Consider the following 17,511-nt stretch of genomic DNA (forward strand, 5'->3'; position numbering starts at 1 on the left):
ATGTTTCTTTGCATGTCTTTTGTGTGTTTATGGGGCATGTGAGTGTAGTGGCCACAGAGGCCGGAAGGCAGCACTGGATCCCCTGAAACTGGAGATGCTCACAGTTGGGAGCTGCCTAATATGGGTGCTGGGACCTCAACTCAGGTCCTCTGGAAGAGCTGCACAAGCTGGTAACCATTGAACCATCTCTCCCGTTCCATATAACCACTTGCAATGGGAACTTCCTGAGCCATCCTCATCTTAATGTCCCCTACCTAGCGCCATTGCTTTCTCTGAAGAGCCATGGGGGCCACATGGTGCAGGTGAGGAACTATCACAACATGGCTCATCATATGCAGAATCAAAAACAGGAACTCAGATGTGGAGCGAGGGGAGGCAGCTCAGGTCAGTCAGGGGTAGTGGATGAGGAAGAGGATGGGCCCAAAGGATGAAAGGAAGGGAAAGCCCAACACACAGGCAGGGGAAGAGGAAGGGAGAGAGGCATCGGAGCGGTGACTGATCTGTTGTTTCCATTCACTGCTTTGTGATGACATCTGGTCAAGGGCCTTTTTTCTGAATGCCTCAAGATTTGTTTCCCCCTTTTCAGGAGTTTTAATTTTACTACTATTATTGCTATTCCACGGACATGGTTTTTCTCTGTCTTCTTTACTCTTCACACCTTCTCTTTCCAAGGAGATAGAGGACAAATACAGCGCAAAGTTTTTCTTCTAGGTAAGGATGATTCCCAAGAGACAGCTCCATGCCAGACACAGACACAGACACAGTTGGTTGTGTGTTAACGGCAAGATGCGCCTCACGGTTGGGAGGTCTTTTTTTTTTTTTTTTTTTTTTTTTTTTTTTTTTTTTTTTTGTATTTTGAGACAGGTTTTCTCTGTAGCTTTGGAGCCTGTCCTGGAACTACCTCTTTTAGACCAGGTTGGCCTCGAACTCACAAAGATTCTCCTGCCTCTGCCTTCCGAGTGCTGGGATTACAGGCTTGTGCCACCACCACCCGGCTGAGAGGTCCATTCTTAAGGTTTGATCTCACAGTTCATGAAATGCCATGGGGCTCTTCCTGTCATTTCCTCTGACCTCTATCTCTGTGTCTGCAGAATGGGAACAGAGCTGGTTTCTGTGCTTCTGCCTTGCTCACACTAGCTTGAAAACTAAAGGGGAGAACAGTTGTGGAAGTGTCTGGCTGCAAGGCAGAAGAATCGAGCTGATCATTTGGGTATAGCTAGTCACATCCAGATTTAGCCTGGGTTGTGCTTGAGTTTTGCAGGCTGACAGCATTCCACTGAGCTGCATGAGACGTCCCCAGACGCTCCCCAGGTGCTGGCTGGGAATGTCTGTCACACAATTTCTCCTTATTGGCCGATGTGTCCTCACAGAAGTCCCCACATTGGAAAAGAAGAGTCTGGGTGAGCCTGTGGAGTTTGGAGACAGATGGTGTCCTTAGCTGTGATGGGGTGTTAGAGGGACACGGTCGCTGTGATGAGATGACCCACTCTGGGCTCTATGACCTGCTTCTCCTTCACAGGCCAATCCTCACTCTTTCCTGGGAAACAAGATCATAATGTTTCTATGGTGGGTGCTGTCGTCTCTTTCCTTCATTTAGATTCCATTGCAAAAGGAAAGACACCTTTGGCCGCTCACATGTTCTCTTACGACAGCACAAGGGCAGGTTGCTCCTGGACACTGAGTGTGCACAAGCCTTCAGGCACATGTCACTCAATTCTGACTGTTGGTCCCGGCCACTTTTGACTGTGGCTGTTGGGGAGACACGGGGTTATGGAATCTGAAAAGGAACTGGCCTTGGGTCCTGTCTGGTCAACTAAGACATCTCTTATGGAAAGAGGCAAAGTCAGACTGAAAACAAAAATGATTTTTACCTTAACTTTCTTGTTTGCTTTGGATTAGAATTGGAGCTTATTATACAATTTAAAGAAGTTCCTGACCATCGCCCATGTCTAGGAAAGGTGCTGAATGTCTATTACGTTCTTCTGAACCCCAAGGAATCCTGTTCAACCTGATGGATAGTTTGCATTCTCCTAGATCCTGGCCTACTCTCAAGCTCTAAGATCTTTAAGTTTGAATGTCTTTTGATAACTGGGCATGGATTTCAAATTAGGAAACTGTTATCTATTTATTTGTTTGCTTGTTTGTTTTTCAAGACAGGGTTTCTCTTTATTGCTTTGGAGCGTGTCCTGGAACTTCCTCCCAAGTGCTGGGATTAAAGGCGTGCACCACCACTGCCCAGTGGAAGCTTATTTTTAGTGAGAAAATTCATGTCAAAACTCTGCTTGTATGGATGTGATGTACAAGCATGTCGACATAATTGAACAAAAATCCATGCAGAAGTTATATCTCTTCATTGTTTATAGCAGGAAAACCATTTTAGTAAAAATATGGCCTATATAACCTTGGTGTAGTCTCATAGAGGAACACTATATAACCATTAAAAGAATTTTATTGTGAAGAATATGTTTGGTATTTATTTAAATCTTAGATGCATGCAAATTCTGTATGTGTTTGCAGGCTTCTTAGATACACAGATGAAAAAATCATCAAACTTGCAACAGTGGTACTGAACACCAAAGAGATGGCTTATTTTTTATACTTTAAAAATACTAGGATTATTGATATAATCAGGATGTGTAGAAGTTAAATGTGATGTTTAACGAATTATGCTAATACCGGAGGTGAGCGGAAACATGGAGCAAATAGTACAGCTCCAGAAAAACGACTGAACAACAGGTTTGGGAATGTTGCTACATTTGGACCCTGGGATCTATTTCAAAGACTCCCCACTAAGTAAATAATTTTAAATCATGAAAGATGCATGTAAAAACTATTTAAGTGAACTATGTATCATAGCAAAAAAGAAAAGAGAAAGGAAACAATTTATATATGAACTTAAACAAATCAGCCAATTGCAATACAGCTGTAAGAGTAGAAGTGGTGTTTAGGAAAGTATGTTTCATGATCATGCTGTAACGTGGTGCATGCTCCCTATGGCATATCAGTGTTGAGTGTTCCCTGTAGCATATCACAGTAAGGGGTGCTCCCTGTGGCATATCACAGTGTTGAGTGCTCCCTGTGGCACAACACAGTGTTGAGTGCTCTCTGTAGCATATCACAGTAAGGAGTGCTCCCTGTGGCATAACACAGTGTTGGGTGCTTCCTGTGGCATATCATAGTAAGGAGTGCTCCCTGTGGCATATCACAGTGTTAAGTGCTCCCTATGGCATAACACAGTGTTGGGTGCTCCCTGTGGTACATCACAGTGGTGGATGCTCCCTATGGCATATCACAGTGTTGGGTGCTCCCTGTGTCATATCATAGTAAGGGGTGCTCTCTTTGGCATAACACAGTGTTGGGTGCTCCCTGTGTCATATCATAGTAAGGGGTACTCCCTTTGGCATAACACAGTGTTGGGTGCTCCCTGTGTCATATCATAGTAAGGGGTGCTCCCTTTGGCATAACACAGTGTTGGGTGCTCCCTGTGGCATATCACAACAAGAGGGGCATGTGACGGGTGGAAAGGTCAGAGGCTAACAGCAGTTATGTTCTCATGGGTGTTTGGTTTTGTGTTTACTATTGTTTTCTACACTCAATTTTTCTAATGACTGGATTTAATTCTACAACAAAAATAATAAATATTTTTTTTAAAAAAGAAACTGTTAAAGCATTCTCCACCAATGTAGACCATACTGGATATGTCCGATGACCTGGTAACTGGGAAAGAAAAAAAATAAAGGAAGGAAGGAAGACAGACAGACAAGAAAGAAAGAACCTGAGGAAAGTTTGAAAGCTAATGCCCAGGGGTCAAGTCACTAAAGGTCTACTCAGTGACTTTTTGCCTTTCTGGAGGATGTCATCATGGCAAGGGTAAGTGCATGGTTACACACGGATCTCTGGACCCTGAAGATGATGTCATACGGTATCTCTGTAAGAAATTCTATTAAGCTGTGACTTCCAGGGAGGTCATGCTTGCATCTGAATAGTGTTTTGTTTTCCTCTACATGACACAAAATAAAAATTTGCACTTCTGGACTTCAGATTTCGTGAAGATAAAATATTTTATAAAATTTGTAACTTTGCTGTTAGCCCAATGTCATACTGTGCAAAACACAAAACATTTATTTTGAGACCCATCGGTAGGTAGCTAGACTACCAGGTGGGCAAACAAGAGATCAGCACAAAGTCGAATGCAGAGCTTCTTGGGGCAGGGGAGATGAGCTTCCTGGGGTACAGGGCGCGTGACATTCAGAAGAGTTCACCAGAACTCTATTTCTCAAGGTCGACGTGGACAAACACACAGGCATTTACTGTGAAATTGTGTGTGCCGTGTATGACACTCTGTGTCACCACATCCATAAACACTTCATGATAAAAATGGAAAACATTTGTTGTGTTAAAAGGTTATGAGTCTGTTAAAAAACAGAAAATCAATCAAGAGAAGAAACTTTGCAACCTGGGACGCCCTCTAGTGCCCACATTGGAGAAGCACCGCTAAATGTCAGTTAACAGTTCTACTCAGTTTCCTTAACCTGATTGCTCTTTGAGCTGATGAGGGAGGAGGACTTGATCGGGGGAGGGGGAGGGAAATGGGAGGCGGTGGTGGGGAGGAGGCAGAAATCTTTAATAAATAAATAAATTAAATAAAAAAAAAAACAAGTTTCCGCACTGTCCCAAATTCCTCAAGGAAATGTCCTGTTTTTACATTTAAAAAAAAAAAAACCCTCCTGTTTTCTTTTCAGTGTTTTTAAAGAATGATTCCAAAGGAAGTTTGACTTTTTTGAGCAAGAAGAAGAAACCTTTCGAAATTTAAGTATATACTTGAATAAAAGGAAATATTATTAAAATCGTATGCTTGGTGAACATTTTAAGATTGTTTTTCTCCTTATGTTCTTTCTTTAATTTTTTTTTACAATTATCACTTAATTGCAATGATTTCCTTGTAGAATTTATGGAAGAATTTTACATCTGACTTCTTCAGACTTGCTAGAGCATGGCAGGTTTCAATAGCCTTCAGAGTACCACATGTGGAAGGAAAGAACTTCCTTCCTTCCTTCCTTCCTTCCTTCCTTCCTTCCTTCCTTCCTTCCTGTCCTTAGCTTCTTCCCTCCCCTCCCCTCCCCTTCCTCCTCCTTCTCTTTCTTATCTTCCTCCTGCTCCTCTTCTTCCTCTTCCTCCTCCTCTTCCTCCTCCTCTTCCTCCTCCTCTTTCTCTTATGGTTTTTTGGAGACAGGGTCTTTCAGTGTAGCCATGGACGTACTTGCCTCTGCATCCTGAGTACGGGGATTAAGAGTTACATTGCCCAACAGAGTAACTTCTTTATAGACATGAGTCAAAAAGCAAAGCTCACATTTTTTGTGAAATAATCTGCCCACCAAGATTTTTAGTTTGTTGGAGGCAAATCCTTTCCTTTTTTATGTTTATGTTAGGACAGTTCTTATCATAGCCTCCAGCCCTAGATAGACATGCTTAAATGCTTAAATTCTTTAATGAGACCATTTATATAGGTATACTAAAGTCAAAGATAGTTTTTAAAGATATTTTATAGCTTAACAGAGACTAAAAAGATTTAAGTAAAATAGATAATATAAATAAACACAAAACAGAAAAAAACCCAAATTCAAAATTATAGTAAGAAACAGTGTTATATTTAACAAAAAATAGAATGTAGAAGGTAAGATAATCAGAAATTTATCTACTTTGGTTTGTAGGTATAATATTTTTTTAAAAGAAAATTAGAACTTAAAATGTGACATGGGCTGGAGCGATGGCTCAGGGGTTAAGAGCACTGGCTGCTCTTCCAAGGGACTCAGGTTCAATTCTTAGCACCCACATGGTGGCTAACCACTATCTCTTTTTTTTTGAAGATTTATTTATTTATTATGCATAGTGTTCTGCCTCCATGTATGCCTGCACACCCGAAGAGGGCACCAGATCTCATTATAGATGGTTGTGAGTCACCATGTGGTTGCTAGGAATTAACTAAGAACTTCTGGAAGAACAGCCAGTGCTCTTAACCTCTGAGTCATCTCTCCAGCCCCATCATCTGTAACTCTTAATTCCAAGAGAAATCAATACCCTCTTCTGGCCTCTATGGGCACACACACAGGCAAAACACTCATACATATAAATAAAAATAAATACTTTTAAAAAAACGTGACAATTTATGTTTGACTCTATGAAATCCTTGGAAGAATTGTCAATTATAGAAACCAATGTGAGAATATCTCTGATACTTGGCAACTCAGCAGCATGGAGGAAAGAGAATAGAATCTCTACTTCAATTAGCTGCATAAACAAAATATTTTTTAAATTGTGACCCTCAAAACCATTATTTTTTTGTCATTGTGTTTAAACAATGCAGTATGAAAGCTACTTATGGGAAGTCCTTCTGTCTATATGTTACTTTTATTGGTTAATGAATAAAGAAACCGACTTAATGAATAAAGAAACTGCCTTGGCCTGTTGATAGGGCAGAACTTAGACAGGTGGAGAACACTAAACTGAATGCTAGGAGAAAGAAGGCAGAGTCAGAGAGAAGCCATGTAGCTCTGCCAGAGACAGATGCCGGAACTTTATCTGGCAAGTCACAGGCATGTGGCGATACACAGATTAATAGAAATGGGTTAAATTAATATGTAAGAGTTAGCCAATAAGAAGCTAGAGCTAATGGGCCAAGTAGTGATTTAAATAATATAGTTTCTGTGTGATTATTTCGGGGCTGAGCAGCCGGGAACAAACAAGCGGCCTCCTCCAACACTTATGGGCATGTCCAGGGTACTAGGCACCACAAGGAATTGAGGGAACACCCAGAAGGTTTTCACAATCATCAAACCATTTTATATATGAATTTGACATCCTTAAGTTTTAACATCTGCTGGTCTTTGGAACAAAATCCTCTGTCCATATACCAAAGGACAACTAACCTGACTTGCTCTGAGCCTGTATGCATTTGTCATACACTTTATGGAAGACAAGAACATCTGTGGAGGTTTGAACAACACATCCTCCATGGTCTAAGGCATCTGAAAGTTGGTCCCCAGTGAGTGGCACTCTTTGGGCCATTTAGAAGGTATGACTTTTCTGAAGGAAATGTACATCATTGAAGCCAGGCTTTGAGGTTTCAAAGTCTTGCACCATTCCCAGGGCTCTTTCTCTGTTTCCTTTTTCTTGGCGAGCTCTCAGCTTGCTGCTTCAGCTGCTACCATGATATCCCCTTGTTTATCTGGAACCAATAGCCCAAATTAACCCTTCCTTTCACAAGTTGCCTTGGTCACGGTGTTCCTATTGTAGCGATAGGAAATTAACTACGATACCAATAAAAATAGTTTAGAACATCTCGTGTAGAGGGGTGTGTAGCAGTTTAACTTATTTTCTGAATTCACCATAATGGTGCAAAAGTGGTGTGGATTCAACAAAAAGTGTGTCCTGACTTAAATGTGAATATTTCCCCCAGCTGACTCTATGTGATCTGATTCTCTGTTGAGCTACTACGGCACAGCATGGAACCGTGCAGCAATAGATCCTGTAGTTCCAGGATCGCAAACAGGAGCAGCTCCAATCTCATACACATTGTGTTGCAAAGTGAGAATAACGAGAATAACAGGATGGATTTTTCCAATCTTAGGTCGAAGGGCTGACTGAATACATATTCATGCTAAGGCCCTGTTTTGTAGACTCTGTATCATGACCCATTTGCCCTGCAAGTGAATGTGGGGTTATAAAAGGGATTTGGTAATAATAAAATGTTTCTGGATGCACAATAACCCCAAACTGAGTTATCATCAACTTTTAATAAGCCTGCGGTGGCAGTGCGACCTGCGTGTCATCATTTGACTTCATCACAGCCTTGGCCCTAAGCACACAGCGTAAGTACTTTGCACTGCTCATGCCATCTGCCGTGTGATGCTAACGCTGACTGAAACACACAGGCTCAGATTCCAGACTGTGTATGCTGAGAACCACAGTGACTTACTGTATGGACAGAGTTTTCTGCTTTCATAGAAATTTTATGATTCAATTAGGAAAGAAGGACTTTTAGTAGTTTCATACCATCATTCCTAGCATGCAAATATCAAATTAGAAATAAAAGTAAATCTTTTTGAAAACTGAAACCACCTAACAGTACATTCTAAATTATCCTAATTTGATGTCACATGAATGTGGTGCTGGAGGAGGCCAGAAGAGGGAACTGAACCCTTTGGAGCTGGAGTAACAAGGGGTCGTGAGTGCCTGGCCTCAGTGCTGGGAACTAAACGTGGGTTCTCCTCAAGAGCAGAAAGCATTCGTTCATAAGCACTGAGTCATCTCTCCAGCCCTGGAACGTTTGATTTTTAAAATGACTGAGTGGTCTTGAATTTTATTTAAAAGTTGTTCAATGAACCTTTGCTTGTGGTTAGGACATAAGCACCAGTAATTTCTGCCATTTTATAACTGTTTCTATGACGTGGTTTTCTCGGCGTTGATGGTTATAAAATTACACGACTGGTGGATGGGTGACCGGCTGGTCAGTCAAGTCCCTTTACTAATGCGGTTGGGTGAAGACACTGGAGTCACGGTGATAAGTGCTCAAGGAACCCCAGGTGAGTCTCCAAACTCTTATCTCCTAGGTCATCATTACTTTTGGGAAACTCACTTTTTCTTCACATGTGTTGGCAAATAACAAGCTGGTTCGTGTCTTTCCTTTTCATTTGTAATCCCACCAGCAAGTTCCGTCCGTTTTGATCAAGAAGTAAGCGAGAATGGCACCTACCGGCTTGTGTTTGTGTAGAGCAGTTTAGAGAGCCGGGGCTGGGCCACAGATGCGATATTTCCATAGGGGTCGTCCACATCATCCACTCTTGTACTCTGCACGTGGCCACTGTCAGAGTGAAAAGGAAAGTGGTAGGACACTTAGATTAGCTGAGCAAAGCAAATAAGGGATGTTTTACTTGTCAGAGTCGATTAAAAGCCCAAGAGGGAAAAATATCATGATAAATAACAATTGGAATGATAAACAAGAAAGGTTTGGCTCTTTGTCTTTAGATTATGAGGCCTCTACCCTGGGACCGGAACCTTGAGGGACAAGTTCAGGGCTTCCGAGTTCAGAAGCCATAGGACACAGGGTGGAAGCTAGGGCGTGGGGGTTGATATCTGTTGAAGAAAGTAAGGCTTCTCTGGGGACGGGGTCTAGGCAGGTGTTAGGAGCCTGAGCCACATTGCTGAGGTGTGAGAGAAGGCCAGAAGGCTGATCACATCAGCAGGTCAATGTCCCAAGGGCTTCTGGGATTAAGATTCCAGTCTGCTCCATGGTAAAGCAGTAAGGAGGAGGAAGCCCTGACCAAAATCTGTTCCCCCCTTCATGTTCTCTCATCTCCTTCATTTCAAGGTGATCTTTCAAAGTGAGAACAAAAAGGGAAGAAGATGGGTGAAGATTAGCACACTGCTGCTACTCAGAGCCAGAGCTATAGTAGAGGAGGACAGGACCGTCCTTCCTCGGGTGCTTCCATGTTAACGAGCATGGTTTACCAACTGCGCATTGCTCCTGATGGACCACATGAGTAGGAGCAACAGGGATATTCTATTCCTAAAACATCCTAGTCAAGGAAACAGAAAATGTGTCACTCCTCATTTTACAGTTTAATCCAAATCTCTAATAAGCTTCTGATTAAACTTCCAGTACTAAACAGGCATGTGCCAGAAAGCACACCGGAGGATGTTAAAACACATCCGTTAACTTTAAGCGTGGACCGGAAGCACAGGGAGGTGAAAGGCAATACAATTTAGACTTAAATACGATTTATTTGAAAGCAATGAGAAATGTCACTTACGTATAGAGAGGAATGTATTTACTCCTAGAACTTGGGCTCACACTTGGATAAAAGAAGAAAAATAGGCAATTGAGTTATTGGTATTTTAAAGGAATATCAAATTACTATAACAAGTCTCAAATTAAAAGATCTTCAGAGATCCAGAAATTGACCTCTAAAGTTTTGTTTTAGAGACAGTGGAATGGCTTTAGACCATTCCATTGCTTTGTATGCCTTCAAATGCTGTCATCCATCCTCTGAAGAAGGGTACTTTGGTTGTGTTCAGATCAAGGAAGCTATGAGTAAAACCTTTATGTAGACTTATGTGTAAGTTCCTGGGAACAACTTTCTAAGGCCCCACCTGGAACAATGTCCTGGCATTAATAAGAAATCGAGCTTTCAAGTGCTACCTCATCTGTCAAATGAAACACCTAAAAATTCAGCAAACCCATAAAAACCTCCTGACTGAGAATAGGGAAGGGAGGGGAGACTGCATCTGGGATGTAAAACAAACAAACAAACAAACAAACAGTAGACTTTAAAGGATTAAAAGAATACATGAAAATGTGGAACATCAAATCCATAATTCCAGTGTTCCTGGAAAAAGGCAGATGTGCTGATGGAGAGACTCAGGCATTCCCATTGCACTCTGACTTTTTTCTCAATAGAGGGAGGAGATACACCAGATATATCATATTTAGTTCATATATTTTGAATACAGAATATTCGGAGTGAATTAAACAATCAGAGACCATAACAAGAGCTGCATAAACTCTAAAAAGAAAAAAAAAACCCAAATAGTAACATTTTGGAAGAACAAACCACCAAGTTCCTTTGATACTAAATGTACAGAATTGTACACAGAAGAACATCGGCAATAAAGCCATACCTTTAAGCATGGATACAATGCAAATCCATGACATGAAAGTGAATGGAATGTCATTTAGAATCCCCTTTATATGAACTCCATGGAGTGCCACAACAATGGAGCTGTCCATATTGAATTGTTCATACAGTACTCCCAATTTTAAAATGTACTACATTTAAAAGTGTCAATTTTGAAGGTTAAAGAGAGGCCAAGGGTTGTAGCACACCTGCTCTTCTCAGCCCCAGGACAATTGGATGAAGGTCTCTGGGACACTCTGAATCTAAAGTCAGGCCCCTCTCTTGCCTTCAGTGGGGGCATCAGGTTCTTAGTGACGAGCTTAAAGCTAGCAATGGTAAAAGCAGGAAAGCAAGCTTACAAATTGATTGGTTTGACTGGCGCCGAGAACAATCTCGTCTGAAACCTGTCCCAGAGTCCTCCGACCATCTAAAGCCAATATTGAAATAAACAAAAACTATTAAATGATCTTACTGTAATTTCATAGATTCAAACTTTGGTGCCCTTAGCAAGCCCCTCACACCATTGCTGAGTCTTAACTCTGGGAAAGTTCTTTTCAGGCATCCTAGCAACTCTGGGTCGGGTGGGGTTTTGCTTCTGAGTGTTGTGGGTCTTGGCTCTTTGCTCTAACTTCCACTCCTACCCTGCTCTCTCCAAGCTGGAGCTGTCTTGTGGTCACCTTCTCCAGATGACATGATTTCTCCATGTGAAAGATTTAGCTTCAGTTTCATGACAGATACTTCTCCTCTGAGACCCACTGCAGGCTTCTTACATCTTTGCACAGAGTCTGGGTTCAGAAAAGCATCTTACTCGGGGAGGATTTTCGATATTCAAACTATCTAATGCGGGAAATGTAATGAAATGACCAATTTTTATGAGATACAGAATTTCTTTGAAGTAATTTAAAGATCCTTAAAAATAAATGAAGTCATACACAATTTTTGTCCTTTAACCGATTTTCACTTCTGTGTAACAATCCAATGTTTGAGTGTTTATATTAAAGCTGTGTTTTCCCCTCTCTTATTATTTCTTTCTCTATGAAAGTGGAAGAAATTTTACACAAGAATGCAGGCTTCCTAATTTGGGGCTCAGGGACTCCTGAGGGTATATAATTGGTTTCCCTCTTTATATTACAGATTTCCTATGCTCAGAAACTTCATTATGAGAAATCATCCAACAGCTGACCCAGATGAAACACAAAGGGACAAGGAAGCAGGAGGTGTTTTGCAAGTATGAAGCAGGGCATTTGCCTCAGTGTTGGGAGGACACAAGCCAGGCTTCGTGAATGCTTGGGGTTCATTTTGGCACAGAGTAATTAAAGCAACGGGACATTGCAAAAGACAGGATCCCACAGGAATCGTGATGGGATTGGGCACTGAGTCTTCACTAGAGAGGGAAAAGAGCACAGAACAGGCAAATGACTGGCTGTGTATCTTCTCAAATAGCATGGATTCCATGTTCTGAAAACAATGGGCATAGTCAATGTAGTAATGTGGACAGATCTCCACTCTAGAGGAAGTGATCCAGCTGTGGTGCGGATGCATGACCAGTAGTCCCTATGACAAGCTCTTTCTGACATGCAGAAATGGAACTGATGGCTATCTCTCTGAGAGCTCTCTGGGCTCTGGTATACCACATAACCAGACACATAGGAGAGTAGTCTACGGCTCATGGATCTTCCTATTCTGCTCAAAGAGTGAACAGCTAAATTTTAGGTCCTATTTCCAGATCTATGCTCTGCATAGATTATCTGGAAGAATAATATCTCTGTGTCTCTTTCATTATTTAACATTCTTCTGTAATTTCCAGAATTAATAGCCACCACAAATGACTTTGAGGGAGAAGTCATTAATTTTAGTAAATATTTTCAGTATGAACGAGAAAAATGTTTACAATTACTAGCGACTTGTGATTATATAACTTGCAATTTCATATATAATTCCTATCAATGAAATATCACTGTGGCTTGAGTTTGAGTTGATTTTCAGTCAAAGCAAACAGGAGGAGCCATGATCTGTAACATTCACTGGCCTGGGTTATGGCTGGCATCCTTTTACCATGTTTGGGAATGCTCACTGACCTGGGTTATGGCTGGCACCCTTTTACCATGGTCAGGGACGCTCACTGACCTGGGTTATGGCTGGCACCCTTTTACCATGGTCAGAGACACTCACTGACCTTGGCTATGGCTGGCATCCTTTCACCATGGTCGGGGATGCTCACTGACCTGGGTTATGGCTGGCACCCTTTTACCATGGTCAGAGACACTCACTGACCTGGGCTATGGCTGGCATCCTTTCACCATGGTCGGGGATGCTCACTGACTTGGGTTATGGCTGGCACACTTTTACCATGGTCTGGGATGCTCACTGACCTGGGTTATGGCTGGCACCCTTTCAGCATGGTCGGGGACGCTCACTGACCTGGGTTATGGCTGGCACCCTCTCATATCTTTTCAGTGTGAAACACTGTGAGATGAGGTCAGCAGCCTTTTCCACCGCTGTTTCCTCTGGGTCAAGTTTTGGTGGTAGCATTTTGTCCCACGGGACAGTTTCATAAGCTCTGGGGAATTATTAAATAAGGAAACTTTTAATAAAGAATTACACAAAGCATATATTCAGAGCAGGGTAGGAAGACTATCCAATTTACAAATAAATTATGCCTTTTAAAATTGATTTTTTTTTGAGGCAAGCGTATTGATCAGGTAGGCAATTTGTATTCTTCCTCCAGTCCTCCAATCCCAGTCCCCCAGCTTTGTAGCAGGACCTGCTGTGGCTTCTACTTCCTATCTATGTCCATTCCCAGGGTGCTAAGAAGATCCTTGTGACAGACACAACTTTTCTCCTTCTTGTGGACCCTCTCAGCCCCTTCCCCCTTCTAGGTCATTCCAATTACAACCTTAGGTACCTCTGTCTTACCTCACACCTCCTGCTGGTGACTGAGCCTACTCTCCCCACCTTTTAGCTGCCTCTTTCTTTTATTTGTGGACTAATTGGTTCTGTTTCTTTTCTCATTATGTTTTTTTTTTTTTTTTATTGTCTGTTCCTCTTTAAAACGAGAGCTCCTTCAAGAGTGGAGAACTTGGTCTGTTTATTCACAGTTGATCTCACAGCCTAGGCCATAGATATGCTGATATGAGGCAGGATATAAGAGCCTCTCATCCCAGAGTCTAGCTGAAGCCCCAACCCCATCAGCTGAAATGCAAGAATTTGGCACAATTAACATTTTCTGCAAAGGCAGCCTACATAAATATAGGCTTCCTTATACTTTTATATAGATATTTCATGTTCAAATAATAGTGAACCAAGCTTAAGGTTTGGATGCATATGCTCTTGGAAGACCTCATTCCTTCCCCCAGACATCACCTGAGCCTCTCAAACAAGACTCTATGCAGTAAAAACTATCCTACCTTCCTGTAGCCTGTGGGTTTTATCAACTGTAATCCTGCCAGGTGCTTCTGAGGAGTTGTGATCCTATAATCCTTTCAGGTGCCTTAGGAATCCTTTAAAGACAATGACTTCAAACCCCACCAAAGCCCTGAACTATTGTAGAATGTCAAGCTCCTAGACTCCTTTTAGGAGGAATGCCCACACTCTGGTAGACTTTGCTTCAGCCAAAATGGAAGGTCAGCTGGTTGTTTTTTGTCTTTTCTGATCTAGCAAGTTTTCACCCCAACAACTGACTCCCGAGTCTTTATTGGTAAATAGAACAACATAGATGAAAACGACAGTGGAGAGTTTGACCTCTTGCCTCTGCCCTACGAAGTGCTGGTTGATTGATTCAGTGAATTGTCGCCCTTTAAACTTTCTCCACTTTTGTTCTCTCTGACATTGTGTTTCTTTTCTCCTCTCTTCCCTTCCCTTTCCTTTTCCTCATCCCCCTCTTTCTGAATTTTGGTAGTATTGACATATTTTTCTCTTTCGACTTTTGATATAGTGTCTTATTCCCTAATTAGCCCAGGTTTGCTTGGAATTCATGGTGATCCTCCAACCCAGGCCTCTGAGTACTTTGATTACAGGTGTGATACCTTGTCTTCTTCAAGTCCTGATATGTTTGTAATTTAGCCAACATGAATGACTTACCGTGTCTGTTTGATGTGTTTTGAATTATTAACACGATTTAGATCATTATTGACAATGTACCATTAAATATTAAGAAATATACTTAAAATTTTTCTCATTGGAAAAGAGCTTACTTCTGTGTTGAGGATTTGTAAAATGAATCCTTTATATTATATTTCTTGTCTAGCTGGTCAGGTGGTTCATTATTATCCTACAAGATAGAAACAAGAAGTTAAAACCGACCAAGCATGAATAGAACTGCTGGATTTTCCTATACACTATGTTTTCTGGATTTCCTCATCCTTCAAGATATACAGGATGGCTTAAGCATGTGCATGTATACATGATTTAAGATCAACAAACTCAAATTCCTTAATACATTCATCTCCAGCCAAAATTATTCCTTGAGTTGCTGAAGACACTTAAAATCTGATTTCTTCTTAAAGTCCCCGCAAACAATACAGAATTTCTAGTTATAGATACCATGATACGCCTCCTATCTCCAGAACATATTCATCTTTGTTTATATCTTTATATTGTATCTTCTTACCAACATCTCTCCATTTTTTTCTCTACATACCCCATGCCTACTCTATTCTCTATTTCCCTTATGGCTTTCTTAGATTATACTCATAAGTAAGGATATAAATATTTATTTATGTGCCTGGTTTATTTGCCTTAGTGTAAGGTTATTCATGTTGTTGCAAATAGCAGACCTCTATTTATGGCTGAATAACATTCCCTCATATGCACATATATCCAATTTTCGTTACCCATTCATTTGTAGATGGGCACTATGTAGTCAGCCACATATTCTTTATAATTTATTTTTACCTAGGCAGGGGTCACATGCCTGTAATTCCACCACTCAGACCATGAAGATAGGAGAATCAGGAATAAAAGGCCAGACTCAGCCATATAGCAAATATGAGGTTACCTAGAGCTACATGATATCTGTCTAAAAAATACCAATACATTTAATTATTTAATGAAAATAATTATCCTGTGTATAAATTCTGCATTTCATTGTTTTCTAACTTAATATGCTTTAATCTTTCATATATTTTGATTGATTTAGTCATTTTCTAATATTTTAAGATTGAAACATATCAACTCCCTTTTTTGTAATCTAATTATGTAAGACTAGATTTCCTCCTTAGCAAAGTATCAATTGTATGATACCCATTGTTTAATTTCTTGTAAAGCACATCTATTGGGAATTTATTTTATTATTTTTTCTTTACCCCAAATCTTCTTTATTTAGCATTCCAATATATTCAATATATTTGGGCCCTCAAATATATCCATGTTCCAAGTTTGGAAAAGGGTAATTTACTTTGTTGATGGAATTAAATTTCTCATGAAGTGACAATAAAATGAAAATAATTATATTGGACATACTTATGGCACAATTTAATCACAATTGTCATGAAGCTGGGAGACTGAGGCAGAAGACTACACCAGCCATTCTTTGTGGTGAGAGGGTTCAGTCCATCAGTGCTAGCTTTGAAGATGAAGACAGATGCCTATCATAAGCCAAAGAATACAGGAAGGTTACGCAAGCTGAAAAGGTGAAAAATGGGTTCTTTTCTAGCAACTTTAGAAGGAACACAACCTCACCAGCACACTGATTTTTAGCTTAATGGTAGGTAACCACTCTTTACTTCTGAACTCCAGAATGATATAATAATTTATGTCAAGGGTATACATTGATGATCATTTGATACAGCAGCAACAGAAGATGAATGTAGTCTTCATCTGTTTTTGTTTGTTTGTTTTTCAAGATAGGGTTTCTCTCTGTAGCTTTGGAGCCTGTCCTGGAACTTGCTCTGAAGACCAGGCTGGCCTTGAACTCACAGAAATCTGCCTGCCTCTGCTTCCCGAGTGCTGGGATTAAAGGTATGTGCCACCACTGCCTGACGATAGTATTTATCCTTAAATTATTTAAACACTTTGGGATAAACTCATCATATTTTTGTCTTCCAGTTTCTGATGAAAAATTAAAGTATTCTAATTTACTTTTCTTTATCATATTTCAAGTTTTTTATCTTTGGTGTTGGCAATTTGAAAATGACATTCTTGTTCTGTATGAAAATTTCTTTATCCTGGCTAGAATTTAGTGAGTCTTTTGAACTACAAATGCATGTCTTTTGTTTGAGCAAATGAAATTTCAGAAATTATTATTATTATTTTACTTTTTTCCCCTCTTTTCTTCAAAAAATTGGACTCCAATTAGTGTGCTTGGGGTCTTTTCATACTGTCCTCACAGTACATGATGTTTTTGGTCAATTTTTAGTTTTTTACCCTTCTTTAAATATGTTCTCATTTGTTTTCAAAATGTCACTATGCCATAGTCTTTCTGTTATTAAGCCCATGAGTCTTGAAGATATTGAAGCTTTTAGCTATGTAATTCACATTTTTTTTTTAAAAAAATACTTCATTCTTTTCCTCTGCTAAGATTTCCAGTATTTTCATTTTTTGTGAGACTATTTTCCATTACATTGTTGGTATGGATAACTTTGACACAACTGAGAAGACAGACCCTCAATTGAGGACTTGCTTTCATCAGATTGGCCTGTAGGCACATCTCTAGGGCATTTTCTTAATTGCTAAAAGATACTGTAGGTGCGTCCTATCTCAGCAGGTAGCCCCGGGCTGTAAGAAATGCAAACAGTAGGAGCAAGCCAGGGAAGTGAGCAGTGTTCTTCCATTCACAGCCTCGGTGTTTGTCTCCAGGTTTCTGCCTGTGATGCAGAAGTAAAAGCCAAACAAACCCTTT

General features: G+C 40.5%; 1 protein-coding gene across 2 annotated transcripts in view; it reads right to left on the bottom strand.

Annotated features, from left to right (window-relative positions):
* The window catches only part of Spata48 (spermatogenesis associated 48), a 43,623-nt gene that overhangs the window by 10,895 nt on the left and 15,217 nt on the right, over positions 1 to 17,511 (bottom strand). The window contains exons 1-6 of one of the 2 annotated variants that reach the window (XM_041669999.1): positions 17,169 to 17,207; positions 14,867 to 14,943; positions 13,095 to 13,233; positions 11,033 to 11,100; positions 9,810 to 9,851; positions 8,753 to 8,860 (exon numbers count right to left, since the gene is read on the bottom strand). In XM_041669999.1, coding sequence (XP_041525933.1) covers positions 8,753 to 8,860; positions 9,810 to 9,851; positions 11,033 to 11,100; positions 13,095 to 13,233; positions 14,867 to 14,943; positions 17,169 to 17,207 — 473 coding nt within the window. Of the gene's footprint in view, positions 1 to 8,752; positions 8,861 to 9,809; positions 9,852 to 11,032; positions 11,101 to 13,094; positions 13,234 to 14,866; positions 14,944 to 17,168; positions 17,208 to 17,511 lie in introns of those variants that run through there. The other variant, XM_041669998.1, reaches the window with a different exon arrangement.

Source organism: Microtus oregoni, unplaced genomic scaffold (assembly GCF_018167655.1).
Source record: "Microtus oregoni isolate MIOR12 unplaced genomic scaffold, Mior012 000019F_ref0000042, whole genome shotgun sequence".
NCBI classification, from domain to species: domain Eukaryota; kingdom Metazoa; phylum Chordata; class Mammalia; order Rodentia; family Cricetidae; genus Microtus; species Microtus oregoni.